The 27,128-nt window shown below is 45.3% G+C and overlaps 1 protein-coding gene across 1 annotated transcript in view; it reads left to right on the forward strand.

Moving 5' to 3' along the window:
• The window catches only part of LOC135921268 (inosine-5'-monophosphate dehydrogenase 1-like), a 38,448-nt gene that overhangs the window by 4,323 nt on the left and 6,997 nt on the right, over nucleotides 1–27,128 (forward strand). The window contains exons 2-10 of the mRNA XM_065455578.2: nucleotides 13,722–13,822; nucleotides 16,145–16,193; nucleotides 18,145–18,246; nucleotides 18,973–19,047; nucleotides 19,749–19,955; nucleotides 22,180–22,267; nucleotides 24,952–25,151; nucleotides 25,593–25,683; nucleotides 26,519–26,614. Coding sequence (XP_065311650.2) covers nucleotides 13,722–13,822; nucleotides 16,145–16,193; nucleotides 18,145–18,246; nucleotides 18,973–19,047; nucleotides 19,749–19,955; nucleotides 22,180–22,267; nucleotides 24,952–25,151; nucleotides 25,593–25,683; nucleotides 26,519–26,614 — 1,009 coding nt within the window. The remainder of the gene's footprint in view (nucleotides 1–13,721; nucleotides 13,823–16,144; nucleotides 16,194–18,144; nucleotides 18,247–18,972; nucleotides 19,048–19,748; nucleotides 19,956–22,179; nucleotides 22,268–24,951; nucleotides 25,152–25,592; nucleotides 25,684–26,518; nucleotides 26,615–27,128) is intronic.

Consider the following 27,128-nt stretch of genomic DNA (forward strand, 5'->3'; position numbering starts at 1 on the left):
GCTTTCCATGCATAGCACTCAACGCCGTGAAAGCTACGCAAGTTCGGTCAAGAAACGTTATCACTCCGCGTCCAGTCTTCCCTGCGCTCGCTCGCCCGAGCATGCACGTGAGGCTTCTCGCGACGGGTTGCAAATAAAAAAGCCCGAAAAGAGCAACAAAAATGAAAATTATCTAAAACAAGGCATTAGCAGTAGTATACCACTGCAGTGTGTTTATTTCTACGAATTAAAACTTATTTAATATTGAGTCTATATGAACAACAGTCGCGCGCAAGTGCGGTCAAAAAACATCGAACTACATCCAAGTGCGAGCGAAACCACTGCGAGAACTCTATCTAGCCTCCACATTGTTGACTGCTATGTACGGAGCGGAGATAGATGGTCTATAGTGCTCGCTGATTACGTATCACTATCACAGGCCGTCGCCGCCGGTTGTCGCCGTGAAGTGAAGCCGGTCGCCGGTGCAGATTTAGAAGCCACGCGAAGATAACGCCCGAGTCACATCTATCCCACGGCAGGGTCAGAGGCAGTGCGTCGAGTTTTACACGGAGCACAAAATAGCGTGCAGTAGAGGGCTTTTATTTCATTCGCAGCGCGTTTGCGAGTGCCGATTCTTTTTTGCTACGGGAAAGCGGATGTGAAATAAACGTATTTGTCGTATAATAATTTTGTTGGTGAGGTTTGACGTCGCAAGGTAACTCCGGCGCCTTGGCGCACTCTATCCCGTCAAGCACCGCGCTATATCTTCGTACCTCAAACGATGGGACTCCGTCGCACTTACACAAGAGTAAGAATGGGGACATCAATAACCCCAGCTGTGACTCATCGATGGCGACAAGTACAGAACGGCGCTGCAGCTGATCCGCCACACGACAGAGAGAGAAAGACTGGCCGAAGTGCCTCTTATATGTGGACTTCAAACTGCACGTTTTGTTGAAGCGCCGATCGCTGGCCGCTCAGAAGCAGCGGGCCCTCTGTGGACTCTCTCTCGCGGTATAGGGCGCGCGACGTCGTCTACAGGGAATGGTGCACATCTAACAGCAAGCCCATCTACAAGACTCTTCTTGGTTTTATGAAAAGCAGCAAGCTTGATAATTTCATTCGATGTCCAGACCCCGAGTCCGTTTGTACATTTACTTTCTTTGCTTTTCCTCTCTCTCTCTCTCTCTCTCTCTCTCTCTCTCTCTCTCTCTCTCTCTCTCTCTCTCTCTCTCTCTCTATCTATCTATCTATCTATCTATCTATCTATCTATCTATCTATCTATCTATCTATCTATCTATCTATCTATATCTCTCTCTCATTTATTTTTTATTAAAGAGCCTTGGGGGCCGGCTTTCGAATAATTTTCATTACCTTGGGTTCTTTGGCTTTTCGCGTGCGTACATGTACTGGTGCGCAAGAGCTCTTGCGTATATGCCACGCCCTTCGTAATGCAGCAGTCGCGGCCGGGAATTGAACCTGCGACCTCGCGCTCTTACAGCAGAACGCCACAGCTGTTGAATCACCGCGGCGGCGTTGCGCGCCGCAAACCGTTCGCACCGAGTAGTTTTTTTTTAATTTCTTTCCAAAAGCAAGCGTGAGCTTTTGCGTTGGCGTAAGCTAAATTCAAAATGCAGCACGTGCTGTGAGGTATATAAGCATTCGACAAGTTTATCAGTAAGTACTCCCATGATATAAACACGAAAAATACTGCCGACTTCTCCTTATAACTCCTAACGTTACAGTTTTCTTTTGTTTTTAAGTTTTATTTCCCTAATTGTTTCAGCATAAATGGAGGACACATATCACGGACGCTGTCTACGTATATTTGTACGCCCGTTTTTTCACTGTATGTAAAATGTATACTTCTAATTTTGCAGTGTCAGCTTAGCAAAGTTACTGCGCGTGTCTGTCCTCTCCGTCCGAGGCTGCCACGTGTGTGTTCAGGAGGGAGAGGGGTTGACGCGATTGATAAACGTAGGCGAGAAGACGTATTGAGCAGAAACATTCCAGTGAACAGGCAGACCGTGCGTACTTATCGGTGGGGGGCGTCGTAACTTCTGCAGACGGAAGCATATAGGAAAACGGATCAAGTCCTATGCCGGTATTGAGTAACAGCCGCGGCCCCTGCTGGTTATGGCGTCGCGCTGCTCGGCTCAAGGTCGTGGGTTCGGCTGCGGCGGCCGCATTTTTTGTGACGACTAAATGTTAAAAAAAAACAAAAACCAGCTCGTGTACATAGATCGTGGTGCACGTTAAAGAACCTCAGTGGATCAAAATTTAATCCTGAGTCGTTAACTGCGGCGTGCCTCAAAGTGACATTATGGCTGTCACACGTATATAAAGCCTCAGAATCCAATTAAATTAATAGCGAAAGAGCGGAGTGTGCAAGGTGTATGGATGGATGGATGGAGTAACTTTATAGAAAGGTTCTGCGAGCTACGGGGCGCAAGGTCCCACAGAGCGGGCTACTCCCACGTTCGGACCGGGAGTTGTAACTCCCTGGCCGCATCGTGGGCTCGCTGGACAGCCCAGAGCTGCTCCGCCAGGTCCGTGCTGCGTAATGCGTCTTGTAGCCTGGCGGAGTCTTAATCTTTGTTTTCGTGGGTCCGACCACACGGCCAGAGCAAGTGATGTACGTCTAGTGTGCTATGGCAATTTTCGCAATATGATGTTTTGTATAGGTCAGGCATGTAGTGATGTAGTCTGTTCAGCCGCATAATTCTGCTATACGCTTTTGTTTTTCTCTCTCTCTCGCAACTCCCTGCATATGGCGCGCTTTTGCCCAACATATGCATGTGCGCGCAGACGATCGTTCACACAAGCAGTGCAGGCGCGGCCGTCTGCCGTGTTTCAAATATCGACAGACAACTTTTAAGGTTATCGCACTTTCGCGCGCCTGCCAGCGCTATGCACTTTCGCGCCTGTATCGGCGCCTGCCACATTCCTCGTTGTTTTTCACCTTTCTACGGTTCGTTGCACCCTCCCGCGCGATTGTTCCCGTTAGCGTCTCATTCGTCAAGTCGAGCCGAGAAGGCAGCATGCGTGTGCACGCGCGACCTGCGGGAGGGAGGAGGTGTGCAGCAAAGAAAGGTTCGCTTTAAAACAAAGAAATAGGAGGAGGGCATCGCTTGCGCCCAGACAGGCTGAACTGAATTCTGGGGTTCTACGTGTCAAGACCACGATTTGATTACGAGGCACGCCGTATAGTAGGGGGGATTCTGGATTCATTTTGACCACCAGGGAATCTTTAACGTGCCACCATTGACACGGGTCACGGGCGTTCTTGCATTTCGCCCCCCCCCCCTTTCCTACTATGGAAATGCGGCCGCTCGTCACGGCCGGGGTTCGATCCCGCGACCTCGTGCCTAGCAGTGCATATCACCAATATGCGTGCGGTCGGTGCAGTATATATATATAGTCGAAGCCGCACTGAGCTCGTCTTGTGGATAAAAAAAAAAAATAACGTACAGCGCGAAGGACAAGGACTGCGAGAGACGACATACACAGCGCTACGTATGTCGTCTCTCGCAGTCCTTGTCCTTCGCGCTGAACGTTATTTTTTATCGTGAATTACCAACTAGCCCAAGCAACCACCCTAGTTCGTCTTGTCGAGTTTAGGACGACGGGATAACAGGGGAGAAATACGAAGGGTGTTGCGCCAATCCTGGAAGCCAATCCCTCGTAGTTTAGAACGACGACTTCAGAGGGCAACAACAATGGAGGATCGAAATGCGGCGTGCGTCCAGCTTTCGGCCAGCATATTGTGGCTTGCAGCCACTCGACCTGGCTGACCGGTGCACGATAACTGCACAGCGCTGGACGCTCTCCTCTCCGTTATCTTCTATCCCTGAACTTTACACCCACCCCCTCTGCTGAGCGGTGTTCAGGGCCGCTATTTTGTAGCGATGCCTTATGCCTTATTCTATGCTATTCCTATCATCCACCACACACGGCCGCCTGATCCCGTTGATAATGTGGGCAGACCGTCGCTCTGACCACTGGCCAAGCGCGAAAAGCCTGAAAAAGCATAGAATCGGAAAAGGCATCGCTACAAAATACCGGCCCAGGTGTCAGCAGTCTGCGTTACAGTGACAGTGCGATTTGAAGTACACATCCTGTTCGTCCCTTCCTTTGCACATCGTTATTTGGTATATGCAAGTCTGTTAAATAAGCAACCAGCTATACTACTACTGACCAGCGCGCGCGTCAGCGGCTTCTGACCACTCCCTCCGATTTTAGTGACGTACACCCGTGAGAAAAAGTATACGGACCAGGGATTGTGCGATAAAACCGATTTTTTCCACTGCCTGTGAATACATCTTGAAATTGAGGACTGCAGTCCGAACTTGACATCGTGATTTTTCCAGTGTACTCGTCAATTTCAGTTTATGAATGTTAATTACAAAGAAATTTAGTTTTATTGGTAACCCTGTGGTCCGTATATTTTTGCTAATGTGTGTACATTGATAACTCGTAAACAAATCCAACGCCAAAAGGCAGCACTCTATTTTGGCGCGCATATTGAGAAGGTCATTCTAAAAGAAGGACATAATTGGTGATTTTTGGCTTCCAAGGAATTCTGGCGTGACACTGCAGTTACCGGATCGACCGCTATCTGATAAAGCAAGATAAGCGGGACAGAAAATGCTTCCGGAGATGTCCCCCTCCTCCACTCTAAGACAAGCACTACATTTATGTTCTTTCTTTCTATGAAATCGCGGCCGTGGCTGCCGCATCTCGATGGGGGCGAAATGCAAAAAAAGCTCGCGTCCCGTGCATTTGGGAGCACGTTAAAGAACCCCAGGTGCTCAAAATCCGCAGTCCCGTACTACGGCGTGCCTCAGTCAAATCGTGGCTTTGGCACACAAAACCCCAAAATTCAACTTCTTCCTTTCTTTCTTTGTTTCTCTTTCTTTCTTTCTTTCTTTCTTTCTTTCTTTCTTTCTTTCTTTCTTTCTTTCTTTCTTTCTTTCTTTCTTTGTAGACTAACGGTACATGCAGCCTTCTTCGCTGTGGGGCGGTGTTACGAATGTCCACTAACACAAATAACTTGCGAGCACTTCCTTTCGCTGTTGTCATCCGTAATGAACGTAGATGCCTCGTTATTGATTTCCGCTGCAGTTCTTTTCTTTTTTTCATCAGCCCTGCCATTTCGTCCGTTCCGACGTGTTCCGCGGAGACATCAGCGGTGCGTTTCTCCAATACAAACGAGCTCCTTCCGAGCGCTTTCGTGGCCTCGTCTTAATAGCTTTCCTGTCCGTGTGTGTGTGCGTGTGGGACGGTTGACAATTCTTTCTGTATTTCGTTACGCCTGTACACGCTCCGTTTCGTCGGCTGTATACCGTCTCCTCGCCACAGGTCTTCTCGTTGCACCGGTCGAACCTTTCCGTTTCCCGACGTCTCCTCCTGCACTCACTGCACTCCTCACTGACGCGAGTTGGATCTATAGTCACTATATAGTCTTCACGCAATCGAGTCACGCCAGGGGTCCCTGAGCTCGCACGGCTGTCGCAGTGCAAAGCGACTCTGCGACGAGCCCGTCGAAGGTCACGGCCAAGCTGCGGTTCTCGGTCATCATCTGCTTTGAAGAAGAAAGAAACGAGCTGGCCCAAAGCTGGCCGGTCGTGGCGAAGGGGGAGGAGGTGGCGATCGAGCGTTCCTCTTTCCTGCTGGGAGGTTCGGTTGAGGGGAACATGGCTATAACGGGGCGTTTTGAGGACAGGACACAGAAAGAATGTCAAGCCAGCAACCAGAAAGACAATGAAAGAAATGAACTCAGCAACCAACTAGCCCATCTAAGTCTGTCAAGGGTTGGGAAGGTCGCGTTGCCACGATGTCCCCGCGCAAGAGAAACCACGCGTCTTCTCGCCCGATTAGATAAGCGGCTCGGGTGACGCCAGATGCGCTATCTAGGGCTTGTCTGTGCAAGCCTCAGATAACGGAAAACGCGCGGCTAAGGGAAACATCGTCGGGACTCTTGTCTCTTCTTATGTAAGAAGGGGGAACCTTCGTGCTTAGTTATGCAGCGGCGGCGTATCGGCGGCAGGAAAATGTACTTCAAAGTTGTTAGGATGGTTACGGGGGTTTTGCAAAAGCGATACTCACAAATTAATGGCATATTTCGGAGCGGTGTATAATGCATCAGTTTTGTCCGCTTTTGATGTATTGTGAGGTGTAGGTAGCAAAATTGTGATATCTTTCTTTATTGCTAAGTTATCTAATCGTAAATTTGATACTTTAGTTATTTGAGACTTTGCAAATTTCAAGAATTTTTTTCTACAGAGATTGGCAGTCTAAATAAAAAAAGCATATTTCCTAGAATCACTAGATATTAACATCTCGTAAATGCAACAAACCTCATCAGAAGCGATGCAGTGGTTGCCGAGAAAAACGATTTCTTCACTCCCATGTATTTATAGATGGCCGAACTAAAGTTTCTTCTTAATAAAGTATATCAGGCCCACTACTTGCAGCGGGGCTTGCTCCTTCAGCTGTAGATTATTGAGAAATGAAATGATTCTGAAGACTCACTTCACCCGGTCAAGATCGTATCACCGCCCAGCATCCTTCCTTTGCGGTAGTATAAACACCCGCCATTCTCGCTAATAAATGTTTACCTAATACCACTTATTCATCGGCCATACCTCGCCGCGTATTCCTTAGTGGCAGGCTCTGTGGATTACAACTGCGTTTTCGCGACAACTTACCACCATACCGTGACTGTTGCGACTGCGGGAATACCATAATCATGGGTTTACTGCACAAATTAGAGAACAGACAGTTTAGAACAGCGTTTCTTCGCCTTACATACGCTCAACGCAAGCGCCTTTGCAGCATGTTACGGTGCGCGTCGCTTCAAGACAGAGACACAAACTTATAAGAACGCGTTAGAAGACAGTTTACCATCTTGGGCCTTGTGCAAAACAAATCCAAGCCAACAATCTATTAGCAACCATGCTGTCGTTTCTATGCGAGGAGGTTATATACTTAACCTTCTGGAGTGCCGACCCCAGCCGCCGCCTACGGGAGCGCGTGAAGCCGCCGGCGGCCATATCGCTAGAGGAAAAAGAGCGCGGCTACAGTACAGTAAATCGGATACGAGTGACAGGGAAATCATAGAGGTTGATGAACGGCAAGAAGGCAGAAGCTTGCACAAGACCTCAGGAAAATAAAATGACTTTTTGAGCAGCGTGGTCAGGGAGCCGTGCTGTGGTTTCAATGTCTATTAAAGATCCCCCAAAATATGAACAGAGGCCGACAAAAAATGGGGACATTTTGGGAAACGTGAAACCACCGGAAATCTCAGGAGAGCAGTTTAAGGCATGAAAGATTACTTAAAATAAGAAAAAAGAACATAACGCTGACAGTTATGTTCTTTAATGACAGTTATGAAAGCTGAAAGTTCGGGACAAATTGGCTCTTGAAGCAGTTCAACTGAAACCCGATGGTGCGAAATAAGGCGAGAATGTCGACAAGTGTTGGAGATAGGTCAAGTAGGTCCTGTGACCGACGCCAGTGCCCGGCATCTGTCAGGTGACTGCACGTATAAGCGATATGCCTGGTCGTCAGTCGTTACAGGGTGATTCGGGTCTGAAATTTTGGATACGGATTCCATCACATTAGGTACAATGCACTCTACGGTGCCATTCTTCGACGACTCGTACCGATTCTCGCGCAACGACGATGGGAACAAAGTGTCTCACGTGCCGACTGTCACCTTCCTCGAATTGCCAACATTCCTTACCCGCCGTAGTTGCTTTGTGGCGATGTTTTATACGGCTACTAAGCACGAGGTCGCGGGATCGAATCCCAGTCACGGCAGCCGTATTTCGATGGGTGTGAAATGCGAAAACGCCCGTGTACTTAGGTTTAGGCGCACATTAAAGAGCCCCAGGTGCTCCAAATTATTCTGGAATCCCCCACTACGGCGTGCCTCATAAACAGATCGTAGTTTTGGCACGTAAAACCCCATAATTTATTATTTAACATTCCTTAAGGATGTCCTTGGCAGTTGCACAACTCTTGAATACAAGCAAGTGTCGTGCGCGATGTGTTTGAGTATGTGAATAGCCTTTATGGCGTTCGACATCTGCTAGTCAACATTGCGGCTATATTACAAAAGCCGAACGGCAACGTGGTAGACAATGTGGAGAACAGCTAAATCCCGCATATATTACTGCACAATAAATTTAAATAGCGGCCTTCCTTCACGCACGTGGATAACTGTGACAGGAGACCACTTTGGGAACTAACTGGCTAGTACTATATATGTCATACCTAAGGGGGTACATGGCCCGGTGGCCAGTAAATGTGACGTCTATAGTATTGAGAGCAGCTTCGGCCATAGCATGCTAACGGACGACGACACTTGGACAGTTTGCAGAATTCTTGTGTCGTGCCTTTTGCCTCAAGGTGCAAAACCAACATATTCATGTATATATCTTAATACTTAAGCACGTCTCGATTTGCAGCTGCTGCGGTAGCCCATGAGTGCGGATAGCAAAGTCGCTAGGGAAATAATTGGGAGCACCTTAACGAAATCGACAGGTCAAAATCAAAAGCCGTCCACGACGGCGTCTCTCGTAGATTATGTGCGATGTTCGGACGTTAAGAACGTGTGCCGACTGAAGAAAAGCTGCCACGGAGTGCTTCTGACGATTACCTATGGGTTGTTTACCCAGCATTGAAAAGGAAAAAAAAAAGAACTGTATCAACAGCCCAGAATCAATCATTGCTCGTCGCGACTAAACGCTCTTAGTATAAGTTATTTCCAGGCGACGAGTGGTTACGCTTTATCAAGAACACTGATAACGCCGGCGGGACAAACATTGTGGCAAAGTTCAATGCGCAGAGATAGCTTTTAATTATTTTATTTTTGTTTTGTTGACGTCATCACCGCTTCACCGCAGGAAGTTTGAAAAGTTTAAGGTCAGTAAACCCTCGTGTCCAGAAAAGCTGTATACGCTCGTGGTAAGATAACCTTGTTGTTGTTTTTCTTGCCATTAAAGTCTTTCCGGATAGCTTTGTCTCCCGCGAGAGAGCCTTTTCGAGAAAATAGTAACTGGAACGTCAATATATTTAATTGCATCTCCTGACGATGGGTATCTCGAACCTGATATGCAGTATAGCCTCATAGCATCTGCTACATGGATATGGCTGCAATATTACCCGTCTTCAATTCCGCCAATACAACGTATCTACTAAAGTGACAAAGTAAATAAGTCGAACCTGTTTAATTAATAAACCGAACGTTGAGATTCGTCATGCAATGTCTGCCACTTCAAGTATAATCGACCTGGAGAGAGGCGAAATTGCGCCATCTGCTCCAGGTGATATTTTTTTTTTACAAAATCTGTTGGGAATAATTATGAAAAGTCAAGTAGGTATTATGCGAGGCTGTTTTTGTCCGTCGACTCAGACCAGACCTGCCGTTGTGTCACGAATTGTCACTTCGTCGCTGCGGTAGACCCCGAGAGGCGGCTTTTCGCTACAAACATCTATTTATACACTATTAGTACACGGCGTGGCATGTGGCCAAAAGGGAAGATAAAGAAACAAGGGCGCGTGGCAGGCTCTCACCACAGAAGATCTTCCACGACCTTCAAAGCCTTCCTCCCGGCGTCTCGAAAACTGCAACCGCGTGTAGGAGGAAATAAATAAAAGAAACAAAAAAGGAAGGGAAAGGAAAACAAATATAAGACAGCCTGATTCGGATTCAGTGCCACTACCACGAGAATGTACTTGTGAAATACACAAAGGTTTTCAAGAATGCTGCGTGGCATTGATGACGATAGCGTATTACCACTCATTCGTGGGCATCGAGAAATTTATTTGCGGATCCCACCTATTTCATTGTCATTCTTATTGGTCATTTGTTTCTTCGCTCCTTTTCTTTATGTATGTATACATTTATGTGACCGTTCGTTCAGGCCTGCGGCTCATGCAAAAGATATGTCTAGTCTGCTTGCTATCATAGTTTATCCAGAATAATATATTAAGTAATCCTGTAATATATTTATGAAAGCCACCTATTTGTTGGCCATTCCCCCTGAGTGGTCAGGTACCAGTGCCTTTAAGGACATCATTATCACCATCCTCTTATTCATCCAGAAATGAACTCACAAGCGGTGAACCATAGCTGGTCAAACCGTTATGGATGACGCAATGCAACTCGATGGTGTTTAAAAAAGCCGAAGGCACCTAAGCCCTTCCTGTGAGTTGTGAATGCGAAAGCATTAATGTCCCAATTGAACGCCGCTGAGTGGTTCTTCGAGTTTTGCGCTGCGAGTGATGTCTTCTAGTTTTACGAATAAATTGGTGCAGGTTACTTTCCTTTTTTTTTTTGTACAGTTTATACGTTAGCGTGTTGGCTGTAGACCGAAGTCATTTGAACGATATTGCTGAGAAATCAAGGGCACCGCATGTCCTCTACCCTCACACAACACCTTGCGCTATTGTCAAGTTTATTTACAACATATGCACAGAGTACAATGTCGTAGGCCACCCTGGCAAGAAAGCTGTGAACATACAGCTTCACGAGGCCAGGGGGGCCACCGCCAGGCAACGTCAGCATCGCACACATCCGTAATACAAACAATAAGCTTTCGCGAGTCGCTCCATTAATTGAACACGTGGTATATATCCACTTCCCTGGGCACGAACACATCTACATACATGCATACTCATTACGAGCGCATTGAAATTCGGGTAAATAACATTAGCGCCAGAGGAATATATGCTGTTAAACTTTTAAAAGTTAACATTATTAAAAGCAACAATTAAAAGGAAGTTAAGCAACGGTAAAGAATGTGCACGTGCAACTCACAAGAAATGAAATGAATATTTCGTTTCAGCAGGTGTTCCCTTTCCCTCCGCTCTTCTCCGTCGAGGCGTGCTCGTGACGTGGCGTCGCACCCAGTGGGAATTTAGGTGCCCTTTCGCTGCTACAGACGCCAGCCTTTTCGGTCAGTGGGCCGTTTCACACTTCCGCATAAAAAAAATATCATAGCGAACCAAGTCAAGTCCGTTCGAATTACTTGAGATATAGGTATACATGTATAAGTTCAACTGGGTAATCAGTATAAGTAGTTTTCAGGCGTTATTTTGCTTCTTGCTACTCATTCGTCTTTCTGTGTAGACACGAAAATTCAACGCCTATCCCGATATAAAACTTATTGTAGACATCGGGAATGTTGGCGTCAAAGCGATTTGCTCGCATGCACAAGTGGCAGACTGATAGCCGCACTTGAAGGCCAGCTAAAATAACTTTAAAAAAAGGTGCTGCAGTTCAAACGCGTTCACGTTGTAAATGCCGTATATTGTCAGGCAACGACGGAAACGACAGCAAAAACAGAAACAAGAAATGCGTACTGCACACAATGCCTCCTTGCAGTAGAAGATGGTCGAAGAATATAACATAAGGAGCGCTCTAAATTCCTCACATGGTTCCCGTCTCTGACATAGACTAAGGAGGCATATTAATGAATCGCCAGAAGGCAGCACAAAGCTAAACGGTAAGGCCGCTGCGAAGGCGCAGCTGTATACAGTGACAGTTAACGCGTGACGGAATTGGCGCATTCACATTCAGCACCTAACAAAATGGCCCGGGTAGGCTGTGAATGTAAACTTGCTTTTTTTTGTGTGCACCCTTGCTTTGTCGGCGCAAGGAATCAGCTGCCCGACCCATCGCGGCGGTGGCCCAGTGGCTCTATACGGCGTTGCGCTGCTGAGCTCGATGTCGCCGGTTCGATCCTGCAGCTGTGGCGGCCGCATTTCCTCAGAGGCGAAATGCAAAATCCGCTTGCGTACTTAGATTTGGGTGCAAGGTAAATAACCACAGGTGGTCAAAATGTGTCCGGAGTACCACACTACGGTGTGCTTCATCGTATCGTCGTTTTGACATCTGAAACCGAGTGACTGAAAACTTTATTCAAAATGTCCAGCGATTTGGAAGGGGCATCCTAGGTGACAGCGTCGATTCCTTGGACACGAAAAAATAATGTTTTTTTTTTATTAGCCACCCCAAGTGCAACCTCGAAGAAAAGACAAACGCTTCTCTTAAACAGAAATGTGCGGTCACGTGGGTATACGGCGTTCCGTTTATTGTCACTGACGTGATCGAAACAAAAAAGCCGATGCATTTCCGTCGATATGGCGGCGCTTTGATACGATACCAATCTGACGCCGTGTAAGCACCGTAATTCAAGCAAGCAGCCAGCCCGGCCGCTGCGCTGAATATGCACAGATATGGGTTGCATGAATTGCGGCACAGGCAAAAAAAAAAAAAAATAAGGGTTGGGAATTCGTGCTTTCAGCGCGTGACGCAAACGTTTAGCACGAGCGCACGCTGGCGCGATAATGCATGAACCGCTGCAATAAAGTCATTCAAGTGCACCGGGCCGGGTGAACGTCGCTGCACCGCCATGCTACGTCCGGTTATCTTGAGACGGGGACGTAGACGTGGCCTCTGCAAGCAGTCGTTATCGTATCAGCAGCGCGCAGGGGACGAGTGCCTGTAGCTGCTGTTACCCGACTTAAGAGACGCGGTAAACGGCGCGCTCCTACACGTCGCGACGTGCTGTATAACGTCTACGTGCGCCTCATTACAATTCCTGGCGTGCAGCTTGGCTAAAAGAAAAAAAAAAAGCGCCGGAGGGCGAGAAGGCAGGAAGATTCTTTCTCGGAGAATAAGGAATTTAGAGAGAGAGAGAGAAAGGAATCGAGAAGTGCGTATTAACATTCACGGGTCGGCAGCGTTGGTTGGATTAGAAAGGCCGGAACCGGTGTCTCACTTTCTCGTTTCTAGAAAAACAATGCACGCATGGTTCGTTACAGCGACGTGCGTCTTTAAGCACTAGCTTCCTTTCGCGCTTCATTTCGCGGCCACTAAAAGCTGCAGTTATCGCACGGCGTGTGATCAACAAGTGTCGGTTGTACGTAAACAGCCGTGTGTCATTTTGTGCGACAAGCGTATTCGTTCTGCCAGCCGCTGCGGTCGTATTCCAGCGGGACGGGTTGCGAAAACTAAAAAAAGAACCATTGCATCTTGGAACCCACAAAGCCTTGTCAGTCATGCTTTTGTCGTTTAATTAGGTCGGTCCACTGCATGAGTTTCTAGTTGCTGCCACGGGACACGTATCCACCGCGTAGTTAAAAAAAAAAATCCATTCTGAAGTTTTACGTGCCACAACCACAATATGATTTGTGGGGCACGCCGTGGTGGGGACTCTGGATTAATTTTGGCTAGTTCAGGTTCTTTAACGTGCACCTAAATCTAAGTGCACGAGTGTTTTTGCATTTCGCCCCCATCGAAATGCGGCTGTCGCGGCCGCGATCGAACCACAAGTACAGACGGCATATCGCCACCATTATGCTTAACTCCTGCGTGAAAGAAAGACGCTGATCATGTTTCTGGTTTTGTTCTTGACATAATTTTACGTATCTAAATCTTATGTGTTTTTCAGTACAAACTGGTAGCGCGCCCGTCTGCGAGACGCAAACAGGTTACGCGCGCAAAGCACCACGAGCTTTTGTGACGTCAATCTAGGAACCAATCAACTGCGCGCGCAAGGCTCTCCGCGCGTTGACCATGCTCTTACCATGATAATGTTACGGTGGCGCCATCGCAGGAGGGGGCGATGGTTGGCTGCCGACTCCCGCGAGAGGGAATGCGGGCACATGTGCGTTTTCACGTCGTGCTTGGGCCGATAAGCTTCTCACTCCACTTTGGGACATTCAGGCGTCGGCAGCCCCAGTGACCATGTCGGAGAAGGCAACGTTTCACGAGGATGGCCTCACCGCCCAGCAGCTAATCGGCCACGGCGACGGGCTCACCTACAAGTACGTCTCGCCTCCGGCATAAACACCGCTTCGGACTGTCTTGCAGCCTTTCTTTATTTTTTTTTAATGATGACTCACGTTTTTTTATTGTATTCTGTGCGCACCGTTTCTTCGTATCGAGCACCTTCACTTAGCACAAGAAGGTCCATCGTAATCGAGCCCGCGCTAACAAGCTCCCAGCCGCTCTGCATCTTCACGCGGATATTGTGCGTCATCGCCGCCTGAGGAGCACGAAGAATAGCAAACGTCCAAACTTGGGCGTTGCTATGCAACAAGAGAAGAAAAAAAAAAAGAGGGGCGGGGGGGGGTGTAAAGCGCCGCCGTTTAAAAAACGGAGCACTGCATTTGCGCTGTCTGCTTGTTTAACTACGTGTTGCATGCTAAAATATTCCCAGTTGGCGGTTTCCTTTTCGCTCTCTCTGCTTGCATTCAATGCCATCCTTATACGCGTCGTTGAATAAGGTCCTTGAACCTCGACCGGACCCGGTAAAACTTGCGTTTTCTCCCGTGTTTTTGACGAGTGCCGCGTCAGCCGGCTCCCGGTTTCAAACCGCGCGTTTCCTGCGCGAGTGAGGCAGCCACTGCGGCGGATTCCTCGGGCGTCGCTCGTGACAGTTGCACTACTAGATGCGAAAATTACGCGCGCAACAGTTGTCCGTGGCGCAGCTGTAGCTCCTCATATGTAATGTTCGTTTTTTTTTTTTTTCATTGCCTAGAACGACATCGCCTTAGCGCTGCGAGTAGTGTCGTTTCACAGACTTCGCGGCCAAGGACAATTTGCCTTGTGAAACATCGTTCCAGCGCACAAATAAACACGGACGAGCAGAGAGGGACAACAAGAACGCCGGATCGAAATTCTCGACTGCGACTGGCTCCATTCCACAGATTGAGCAAAGAAGCCAATCGCGACCGAGAATTTTGATCCGGATCGGGCTCGATCGCGATCAGAAGAGAGCCGTGTGACACTCGCATATAGATCAATGAAGTTAAGTGTCCTGTAAAATACGAGAACCCACTTTTCTCCTTACCTTGTGCTGCTCAAATTGTTTACTCGTGGCAGGAGGCATGTACTATGACATCCTGTGCTCTATGCGAAGCGTTGACACAGATGAAGCTGTGGCCGGAGTTTTTGTGTGTAAAACAGTTACGCTAAAGCACCGAGTAATGCAGCATGTTTCAGTTGCATTGGAAGTTTGAAATTTTGCAAAGCTATGTCGTGCATTTTTTTCCCCTTTAATCTTGTTAATACATCATTGTAGCTTTTTATAATTTTTAGTGTCCTTGTTTTCAAGTAGTTGACAGTATCAGAAAGCTGTGAGGTGTTCAGAACCAATGTGTTCTTCGAGATAAACGATGCGTAAGCTGGTTAGTATGATCGAAAAACATTACTGGTGCATTGACATCAGAACGACTTACAAGTTCTGTGTCAGTTTACAAACACAGTTAAGGCAGCGCATAGATGCAACTACAAAGTGCACATAGACACACGTCACATACACTGCATTAATTTTGCAAACACTTAACAACAGTACCCCCTACGTTGTAGAGCTGTCTGGTTTTGTCAACTACCTACTAAGACTTGGCAGTACATTTGAGGGCATGCTTGTTGCCACAAGTGCTTCTTGTTTACCAGCGAAAAAATTCATGCTTATGCAGAGTGACAAAGAAGCTTGTGCTTCTATTCTGTCAGCATTTGTTGATTAAACACTCATATATTTCATTTGTTGATTAAACACTTATATATTGCTCATATTTCACTCTCAATAGCCTATAAGAACCAGTTTATTTCCGACAGTCTGTTGGTGAAAGTCCCTGAAGGCCTTTCGTGACAGTGTGTAGGAATGAAAAGGCCACATGTTTCCTGAAACTAGTGCAGTCTATCAAACATATGAGTTCTTTTGCTGAAAGAACCCTTATTACATACTGATCAAAAATTTTTTATGCACATAATCACTTCATATAAATGAACAATCAATACATACAATAAATGAATATAGTAAACACAGATTGCCAGGACTAGCATAGTTGAGAATGCTTCCACATGTGGTCACATGGGGACTCGCGTGAAAAAAGTTAAATGTTGGTTAGTTACTGCTAACAAAGTAGTGCTCTACTAAAGCACTAGGAAATACTGCACTTTCTCTGGTTACACTATAGTAGTTCACCCTGCCAAAGGAATATGGCATGCACCTATCTGTGTAGTTACAGTTCTTATGTATTTTTTGCCAATTATTCTTCAGTGATGTTTAGCGCTGTGCAGCTACCCTCCTAATGACATGACGCTTCACTATTCTGACCAACACTGTTTCATTTTCGTTTCAGCGACTTCCTCATCCTTCCCGGCTACATTGATTTCAACGCTGATGATGTTGTAAGTGCTGCATTAGTCCTACTTCTCACGCTTTATACTTGTGTAGTGCTAACCTTGGCTGTTGCGATTACAAAGCAAGAATGCATTTTTTCACTTATCAGGCTATGCTGTACACAAATAGTGCAGTTATAAAGATGTATTGCCAAAAGTGTTCTGTGAGGAAGTAGTTTGTATCTCAAACATCCTCTTCATTATATGTTACGACCATGATGAATGGAGTTAAATGTCATGTTGAATGATGTGATGTTTGCATATTTTCTGCTTTCATTGCGTAATTAGCAGTGTTTTTGGTCACGAATGCAGGCAATGCAAAAAGTTGCCCTAGATTCTACAGTGTTGCCAAACTAAGCACAACCAGGTTCTAAAACCCTGTTCCTTCATATTATCTAACATAGGAGGCATATATACCTGTTTGTGTGATAGTTAACATTTCTAATGCTGTTTTGTTTGTCTACTCTTTTCCTGTGTATAAGTAAAATATCTAGGATTAAATCAATTTTCCTGGCCTCCATTACGTGTCACTTTTATCAACTCGTCAGGAACATCATTGAAAAACATGCAAAAATCTACATACTGGAACATCTATTGTCCTCTGGTATAAGGAAGTTCAACCAGTGCAAAACGATGGGCTTAGCCAGCACTTGGCCTAGAGGTGTGCCTTGTATGTTAACAAATGTCAAGCTCAGCTACAGTATTTACAATATTTATGCAGCTTGCCATGATGAGCTGGACTTAGGGGTACTGCAGGGGTTTAAGTAGATACAAACTTTACGCTTGCCTTGTTCATATCACAAGTTCCTGTGCATAGCTAGCCAACACTCTTTCTGTGAAGACTCTTTGAAGCGCTTTCTTTTATTGAGATTCCATAAGATAGATGTATAGCTGGATCTGCATATGATACCAGATTTCTACACAGTCCTCTGGCTATTTCCACCACACAAATGTGAAACATACGGGCCCTTTAAACCTGGGAGAATACTGCTAGTGGAGTGTCTTCCTAGCCGATGCTTTTTGCGCATACTCCTTGAATTGTTATTGAATTATGGAAACTTTGAAACGGCATAACCTGTTGAATTATCTTTATTTTTACAGTTTGGGTTGTTAAGCATGGATTTGCGAAGGTTGTGTTGATTCGACCAATTGCCTAGTGTTGTGTTTCGAGGCCTTGTTTGTACTTTCACTAATATCAGCTTCAGTAAATACATCTTGGGTTTTGAATCACGGAACAGAATGTAAAGATATTTGTGGGTGAATATACTTCTCCTCAGCCTTACTTTTATGCTTTACAGCCATGGAGTACATTGACAAGATGGGCTGTAGGTGTCTAGTAGCATCAGCAAATTCCCCTTGCTTCTGCAGCACAGCATCATGCTAGCTTTATACAAAGGCATCTTAAATTCAGTTATGCTAGAATGAGGTCTTACTTCAGAAAAAGAAAATAATTGTAGCAAGGGCACGTGCAGGTTGGATTCTTGTTGAGATCTAGAACAAATTGAGCTGCGCAGTTTATGGGGTGCAATGCATATTACAGGTAAACAGTTGCCTATCTTATGTGATCATAAAATTTGCAGGATCGATTTGGTTGACTCATATGAGTGCAACTTGAGATCACTGAAGCAAGCTTGTGTCCTGTAGGAGACTGCAGCACAATAGGCATGACAAACACTCTTTTAGCATGAAATTGTTTGGTGGTGTATTTTGTGGACTGAAATGTGGTTTGTTACAAGGACATGGTCACATGTTCTGAAAACTCGTTAACCCATCCATAGAGTTCTTGAGAGAGAGTAATGACCATTGGGATCCATAGCTTTGTGTCGAGGCTTATACCTATAGAATATTAAACGACGATATCGGGTTTGGCATTGTGAAATTATGTAGAAGCACTTTCTGCGGTAGAATTTGAAAAGTAGACTACCTATGCCTAACATGATGGTTTTTCTTTCACATACAGGAACTTACATCCAAGCTCACCAAAAAAATCACACTTCAAGCCCCCTTGGTATCATCACCAATGGACACGGTCACAGAGTCGGAGATGGCCATCGCAATGGCAGTATGTGACCAGAGTTGACTTTCCGTTAGATTTTCTGTTAGCCAACTTTGTGTGGCTTGTGTACTACTGGAAGAATAGTCATGTTCAGCAATCATGCTTACATGCTACATAATGTGAAAATTGTATATGAAATTAGTCTTGAATTCTATTGATAAAACTCAATTCATGCCTCATTCGCCTGTGGAAGTAGACAATCATCGTTACGGTCTGATATTGGAGCCCGTGAATGTGGAAAAACTGCCCCTGTTCATGGCTATTAACAATTCCGTGCACTTTGGATTGTGTGCATGCGAGCTGGAAAAAAAATATGCAGCTGGAGCTGTTGTTCGAACACCATTCTTTATTCTTCGGTTCTTAAGATCAGTGCAAGCTAGGCATGCTTAACCTGGACAGCTTCTGGAGAAGCGTTTGTTTTCTGAATGTTTATCATTTTTTGTCAATACAATAGTATGTTTATAAAACAAGTTTTATCAAAACTCCCTGACGAGCTGACCAGTTTAGGGGCCTTTAGATAGCTTCCCATACATGCAGTGGCATTTCTGTTAAACCACACTCTTGTGTAGGCAAACTGGTTTCCCTGACTCCTCCACATTTACCTAATGGGAGTCTACTGTAACTGCAATGACTTGTTGTCTTATATTCTTTTAAGTAACTGAATGACCCTTAGTGACTTCCGAGTGAATATTGCGGTAATAGGCCTGCTGTTAATAACCTGTGTTTGTGCAGCTGTGCGGAGGCATCGGCATCATTCACCACAACTGTACTCCAGAGCATCAGGCCAGTGAGGTGAACAGAGTGAAGGTAAGCAGCATCTCCCAACATTTCATCCACCATTTCTCTTTTTTTGTTAATAGCTCTACATGGCTCGGGACGTGGTTTGGATGCCACCATTGTTGTAGATATTGGCCTCTCAGCACACCGCATATCAAAAGAATTGAGAATGAATAGGAAACGCATTAGAAACATTAGAAAATGCAGGCCCTGGACTTCGATGTCATCCATGAACTTGAAAGTATATTAGAGGCAAATGTTGGGTTGAGCAAGACTACTGTTTTTCTGTAATTTAATATGGAGACACCTCAGTGAGTGTTTTGTGCAAAGACTAATGGTAAAGAACACAGCCATTCAAGGCTTGTGTATTTTTTTGTCGGTCCCATAAAGGAAGCATATTGGTGTTCTTCTGTGTTGCTAGTGTCACAACTTGCTCTTTCATGGCCAGTTGTATAACAATGACAGATGCATTCTTCCAGCATAATAGAGTGTAAATTAAATGTCTCTAACTTTGCACACCTGTGTCAGTTTACCTGGAGGTTTATTGCACTAGATAAGGTACTATCCCTTGCCATGTTTTTCCTGACCAGTTGCGCCACCTTATATATGAAGCTGATGTGAAATGACTATGTACTACTTTGTTGGCTCAGGGTGTCTTGTCATGAATGTCTTCTTTTTCCCTCATGTTTGATTGCTTGAATTTGTTCTCATTGAACCACAATTCCTTGCAGAAATACAAGCATGGTTTCATCCACGACCCAGTTGTTCTAAGCCCTGACAACTGTGTAGCCGATGTGTTTGAAGTGAAGAGGACGCATGGCTTCGCTGGTGTCCCCATCACGGATACCGGGAAGCTTGGTGGCAAGCTTGTCGGCATGGTCACTTCCAGGGACGTCGACTTCATCCCGCCTGAAGACCACAACAAGCGCCTGTCTGAGGTGGGGTGCCTTTTCTTATGCATAGGTTCTACAGTGAGGCTCAATTACTGTTTTACCTTAGTTCAGAATGGAGAATGTGGCTGACAATGAAGTAGCACACTGTGGTATAACGGTTATAAACAGGGATAAAGTGCCTCAGAAAGGCTGGCCAACGTTTCGGCAGGAGGACCTATCTTCGTCAAAAGTGGCCTCATCATCCTCAGCAAGTTAGTTTTGTGTGTAGTGTACGTAACCCGTTAAAACTAACTTGCCAGGGACGATGATGAAGGTAGGTCCTCCTATCGAAATGTTGGCCAGCCTTTCTGAGGCACCTTATTCCTGTTTATAACCTTTCTATCATGTTGCACCTTAGTAACACTTAGCTTTGGAATAAGGAATGAAATCGCTCAGTTGACAATATTCAGTATGCTCTTTTGGCTACATTGTTGTGGGCTAGTTCGTGAGTATGGTGAGATGACATACTGTTTTGCATTTGAAAAGCAGCACTTATAGAATAAGTTCATTCAGCTTTTCTTACTGCACATTCTGCAAAGCACTGTAAAGTACAATTAATTATAATATTGAACAGTAGATCTTACTGATTTGCACTAGCTGCTTTCAGCCTAATTATTACGCAATTCAGTTCACTAGTTGTAATGTCACATTCTGACGGCGATGTGTCCCTGCTAGATTTAGGGACCCTCGGAATACTAGTATTAATTATACCTAAAAGCTGACACGTCTGGCCAGTGATCAATGCGAGAAGGAAAAAACGTGAAATAATGCTTTACTGGTGAACTTGGTGCACAGCATGATAGACTATGAACTTAAAGCAGAGGGACAGAGACCAGTAGGTTGCCAGGCTCCATTGATTCCAAATGCAGCCCAAAAAATTGCAGAGCTTCCACTACTCTTGAGTTTGTGTTCACATGAGCCTAAAATGCAAAAGCTGCACTTGGTTCTTTACTGGCATGGTAATGACCCACCATTTCTTTGTTTCCCCACGGTGCTTTGGTGCCTTGTTCCAAATCTAATAATTGCCACCAGGGTAATAGAGAACTTTAGAATAGGGGCCCCAATAGCTTGGGGCCCCAAAGAGCTTTGTGGGTGTTAGCATGGGGGCATGCAGGAGTGAAGAGTTTTTGAATAGGGCTTTGCATTTGTGGATAGCATCTTGCGCTTGCAGTGCCAGTACGGCGTCAAAAAAAAAAGGTTACTATAAATAATTAAATAAAATATACCATTTTATGATAAGTGTAGTTTTGACTTTTGTGTTTTCATGTTTAAATACAATTTAGATGTTATCATATTAGCAGTAAGCGATTTGTTGCGCTTAGTTTTGAGTAACCAACTTATGTGCCTTCACCAGCCAAGTTAAGCCGTGTTAGGCCTGAGAGCCATGAAATCGACAATCGAAATGAGAACCAGTGGCGTTTAATGGTTGTCTTCATTACACATGTTGTCTGAGAGAAAGCAATAACCACAGTCGCTTCTCCTAGCCTACAAAAATTCATGCATTACCACGAATCAAGCGCATTTTCGTGCTGGATTAGAACCGTTGCGTCGATGGGTGCCACCATGTTTGTTGACGCAAAACCCAAACGCAACTTGTATCTCGTGCATGCGCAGTGGCTTCAACACTATTTCTTTGGGGCCCCAATATGTTTGGGGGCCCTACTCTGAAACTCTATAATGTTAGGGGAACACTGCTGCAGTTTTTGCCGATAAGTATTTCATAGTTTTTCCTTTCATCATCATTGTGTGTGCATTGGACTACGCCTGGAACAGTGCATTCAAGCGCACATAAAGTATGGTAATGTGTGGCTTCCCATCATCATCCATACTGCATTCCAGCATCACCATGGCACAACTCTGTTCATGAAATATTCCAAAAATCTGAAAGGCGGGAAAGGTGAACAGACATGTTGTTGTGCTTCACCAATATGAGGCAGAGAACTTAGAGCTGATATCATAGCTGAAATTAAGATGGAATGAATTTCTTTTGATGAATAGTACCAGTGTATCATATGTAGGGATCCAGTGCCTTTCTGAAGAGTTGCAGGGTGGTTTCAGTGCAACTGCTTCCTATGGCAAAATGATATACTACAAACTCAAAATATGTGTGCATCATGGATGCATCCAGTGATTCTGTCAATGAAGGCGCTAACCTAAGGGTTGTCGCACTGTACATAAGGCTTGACTTGGTTCTTGACACTTTACATATGCTTTACACTCTTTCCTTCAGGTGATGACCGCGCTAAAGGACCTGGTCGTGGCACCCTCTAAGGTCACCCTGACAGAGGCTAACTCACTGCTTCAAAAGAGCAAGAAAGGTGATGAAGTCATAGGTTTCTAGTAGCATATTGCAAGATCATTTGTTAACAAGCTTACTGTGCTGTCTTTTATGTCGAGTATTCAAGTAGGCTGGCTTTCTTGGTCTGCTTGTTGGGCATCTCCATGATTGTGCACTAAAAGCTGCAGTCCCACTTGATATTGTCAACTGAGTGATACCACAAAAATTAAACTAGTGATATAGTAATCATAGAAGTATGAAGGAATCTCTGTACTAGGGAGACAACTTGCTATCATTGACATCACTGTATCCTCTGCTGGGTCACTCGCCGTGGTGGCTTAGCGGCTATGGTTTTGCGCTGCTAAGCATGATGTCGCAGGATCAAATCCTGGCTGTCGCGACCGCATTTCAATGGGGGTGAAATGCAAAAGCGCCCATGTCCCGTGTATTGGGGGCCCGTTATAGATCTGCTGGTGATCAAATTTAATCCAGAATCACCCACTATGGTGTGCCCCGTAATCAAATTGTGGCTTTAGCACATAAAGCCCTATAATTCAATTCAAACTTCTGCTGGACCTACTTGCCTGTCGCTATCATGAGCTTGTTTCCCAATAACGGAACCCATGCTCTGATGAGGACGCAATGCTGAAATTCCCATGTGCTGTCATTTGAATAGGTTACGATAAATGTGTTAGCCAGCCCGATACATTTAATCTATTCACAAGGTAACTCATTAATATATTTCTCCTCTGCACAAGGCACAAATAGATGCATCACTCCCACTTAAAAAAATTGGAGGACGCTCAAGCTTCACCTTCAAGAGTGGAACGCGATAGCGTAATCGCACCCCGTTCGCACCGCCCACTCAAACGATCTACGCGAGCCAAACGTTGCGATCGGCACAGACAGTCGGGCCACGACGTGCCACGAAGGCGGAGGCGATCATGGGGCGAGTGGCGCGCCACGTATCGAGGCAGCACCGTGCATTGCGAGGAGGGGGTCTTCTGTGTTTGCCGCAAGATGGCTGTGCGTGTGCGCAGAGCGCAGAAGAAATGTAGCGGAAACGTACTTCGCTACGCGTTTAACTGCGACTTCTGTAATTTACATGCTCATAATTACCGATATACACCGCAGTATAACTTTCTACGGCACGTTTCTAAGGCAACACCAGATTCACTAGAGCCGCTTTTGTCCCTCTTTGAACCATCGGATTCGTGGCTGAGTGGTAGCGTCTCCGTCTCACACCCTGGAGACCCTGGTTCGATTCCCACCCAGCCCATCTTGCAAGCTGTTTATTATTTATGAAGTGCCTTCCCAGATTTATCGCTCACGGCCAACACGCCGACGCCGGCTTTTCTGCGACAAGAGCTCCTTAACGCTGTCGCGTTAAAATTGGCCACAACACAAACGTAATATACAGGCAGTTTGTAAAACATTCATTCATTGGTCAATTACAAAGCAGAAGTATATAATAAACAGACATATGCCTAGCTGTCTATATGCTGCAATACACAGCCTTTGTCATCACTCGAGCTCTTTCAGCCCTTTGTTGATTTCTTTGGGAATTGTGAAATGCATGAAGTACTTGTCATGGCCAAGACATCTGTTCATGACACAAATTTCAATGTGTTTTCGCTAATGCCAACGTGCATAGAGCTTGAAAATATTTTCTTGCACCAATGAAATTATGTGCTGGCCTGCTTTATACGTTGACAAAATGTATTCAAGACTGTTGCGCATCTGGCACATTTTTGCTGGAGCCAGGTGTAACATTCACATTAAGGCACACAGGAAAGTGTCAATAGGCAGTCCCAGGTGGTGTGGAGCATGATTTTCTGGTGTTTTTGCTACATTGCAGGCATACCCACTATCATTCGCATGTTCGAAGAACATGAGTTACTGGCAATAAACTTCAGTGGCGGTTTAGGCAGATGATTTGACTCCTTTGTTAATAATCTACTGCAGTGGTGCTTTGTGCATTGTTTCACATACAGAACAGTTTTGGGATGTGCATGCCAGTAATGTCTAAATTGCTGAGCAGTTATGCAATGTTCATATTAGTTGCTGGCATTTTCTAGCCAGCATATGTGCTTATGCACCTTCCTGCAATAGCAGAGTACATGCTTCTGGGCTGATTCTCCATGATGCATGGCTGTTGAAGCTTAAGTAAGAAGCAAAGTGTTATTCATGCCCAAAGCATGCATTACATTCTCAGCTTTAGTGTACAGAACAAAATGTGCGTCACAGCATTACTGAACCTCTCTAGAAGCACTGAAATAAATGTTGCTCTAAAGTATTTTACATCGGAGCAAGCATCGTGGGAAGAATTTCAACACTGAGTTGTTGTGCCATTATGTGAATGAATTCACCTTTTGTCTGTGACTGCTCCGTAATTGTACCAGAAATTTCATTTAAAAATGTTTAACACAGGTTCATCTCCGTAAGCGTCATTTGACACCTTCACGTGTGCCACCTGCTTTGGTTCAAAAGTTTGTCTTGCCTACTAACAGTACTCATTCAAGCTTTACACCTGCAAATTTAGCTTGTTGCAATTGCTGAAGGTCGGCCTGTAGCACTGCACAAAAATCCTTGAAAACGAACGTTCGTATTCTCTGGCTGTAAATGCTACAAAACTTGCGTTGTGCATTCACAAGTGTTCAGCCGTAGTTTTTCTCGCACTGCTGTGGATCTCACATTTATGCTTTCGCCTCTCACTATGTGCAGGCAAGCTTCCCTTGGTGAACCAGCAGGGTGAGCTGGTGTCACTGATTGCACGCACGGACTTGAAGAAGAGTCGAAGCTACCCACTGGCTTCCAAAGACGAAAACAAGCAGTTGCTGGTGGGTGCAGCGATTGGCACCCGGGAGGCTGACAAGTACCGACTGGATCTCCTAGTCCAAGCTGGTGTGGACGTCGTCGTGTTGGTCAGTGCTTGGCAGACATGGACACCCATGTGTGGTTGTCTAGCCATTTTCTATTGTCATGCTTTCATAGCAAGATGAGGGCACGCTTAGAAGAATGAAATTTAGTCGAATGGCTGGTCAGGCTGGTGATTCATTTTAGTGAACAGCTGAAAAGGTGGATTAGATCTTGTTTATGTCCTCGTCTGCATTTTTTAATTAGCTGGTTAACAATAGTGATGTTTCATTGTGCAAATAATGCACAAGTTCAAATTTCTGTCTCCATCCTTTGCAGCATTATAGTTTGCAGCCCAGTGAACTAATTTCTTTTTCTCTCTGTAATTTTTTTTGTTCATCAAATATGTTTTGAAAGCAACAAAGGTTCACCAACACTTTTCTTAATGATCTTATCTCTGGTGGCTGAGTAGGGTTGTAAGGGCAGCACTGTTTTCATTGTTTATGCAGGACTCTTCACAAGGCAACTCCATCTACCAGATCACCATGGTGAAGTACATCAAGAACAAATACCCAAACCTACAAATCATCGGCGGTAATGGTAAGCCATCCAAGACCTGTCGCTGCGCTTACCAATGCATTAAGCCACATTTATCTTTCATGTATTGTATTCTGTTGCTTCTGGGTAGTAGGTAGCACAGTTGAAAACTTGATTCAACAAAGCGATGACCACGCTCGAATAATTTAGGTAAATCGGGAAGTTCGTCAAATCGAGAAAGAAATTTTTTGGTCTTTGAAATCTAAAATTGTAATGTAGCGACATGCAAAAGGTACAGCGGCATTGTATTTGCTGCTAGTCCAGCCATCTGTCACATAAACCATGAAATAACAAAAGCAACCACTGCCGCCCATACCAAGGCGGTGTTCAGTCCGCTGTTCCATGCATACGTACGGCGTGCAGCCTCGTCAAAATAAAACTAGGGCCGTGATCATGCCACCTAGATGTTTTAACGCGATAGCTTTAGAGTGCATGCTCAAAGAAAGACCCGTCAGTGTCAAAATGAGAAGGAAATCACCACTTTCTTTTACTCATTTATTTCAGGAAAAACTTTGTTCAATCGAGTTCAGACAAGTTCGTTTCGTTAATTCGGGTTGATGACAACATTGAACTCTATGGGTACCTGCCGGGGAATGGGAATTTCTTCATTAAATTGGGAACTCCGTAAAATCGGGTTTCATTAGATCAAGTTTAAACTGTATACCATATTCATACAGGTTTGTTTAAGACCTACAGATTGTGCATTCTTATCAAAGCATGTTCACTAGATTAGTCAGTTACATTTGTCAATAAGTTGTGTTGTCTGCATGTGGGTTCAAAGAAGTGTCTTTTGCAGCTTGTTTTCCTTTGCTTGCTGACACTTTCACACACTCTGCAGTTGTCACATCTGCTCAGGCAAAGAACCTCATTGACGCTGGAGTCGATGGTCTTCGTGTTGGCATGGGCTCTGGCTCTATCTGCATCACCCAGGAAGGTGAGTCTATATCTCCAGTCACACCTTTGTAATCCACCTTGCAAACTCCATGCAATGCAGCGAAAGCTATGGGTCACATCAGTGATCCCTGATCAGTGGCTGACAATGGGCAAGCCTTCTCAAAACATGCAGCTGACTCTTGTTACCGACAGGCTTACACAAGTAATAGCATTCACTGCACAGAGTTGGTGAGAGAGTATAGATAACATCATACTGCCTTTTTATACCGTGGTGTAGACCTTTCCAGTGAGAGCCCACTAGGTGTTGCTATAATACACTCCGGGCTGTTGTGGACCCGTGCTAACTCCCATTAAAAGGTACTGTGGATACCGCAGCATTGCCTTTGTACTCGAGTGCACATTCCAGGTGGGGAGGTACTCTCTCCCCCCAGTTAACAGGTCTATAGTTGTATGCAGCACAAAAGCAGTGATCAGTGTGAATCTCAAAGTGAAGTTTCCTACACAAAATTGATGCTACTATTTGAGTGTCCCCTGCTGTGCACGGGAAATGAGGC

Source organism: Dermacentor albipictus, chromosome 5 (genome assembly GCF_038994185.2).
Source record: "Dermacentor albipictus isolate Rhodes 1998 colony chromosome 5, USDA_Dalb.pri_finalv2, whole genome shotgun sequence".
NCBI lineage: Eukaryota > Metazoa > Arthropoda > Arachnida > Ixodida > Ixodidae > Dermacentor > Dermacentor albipictus.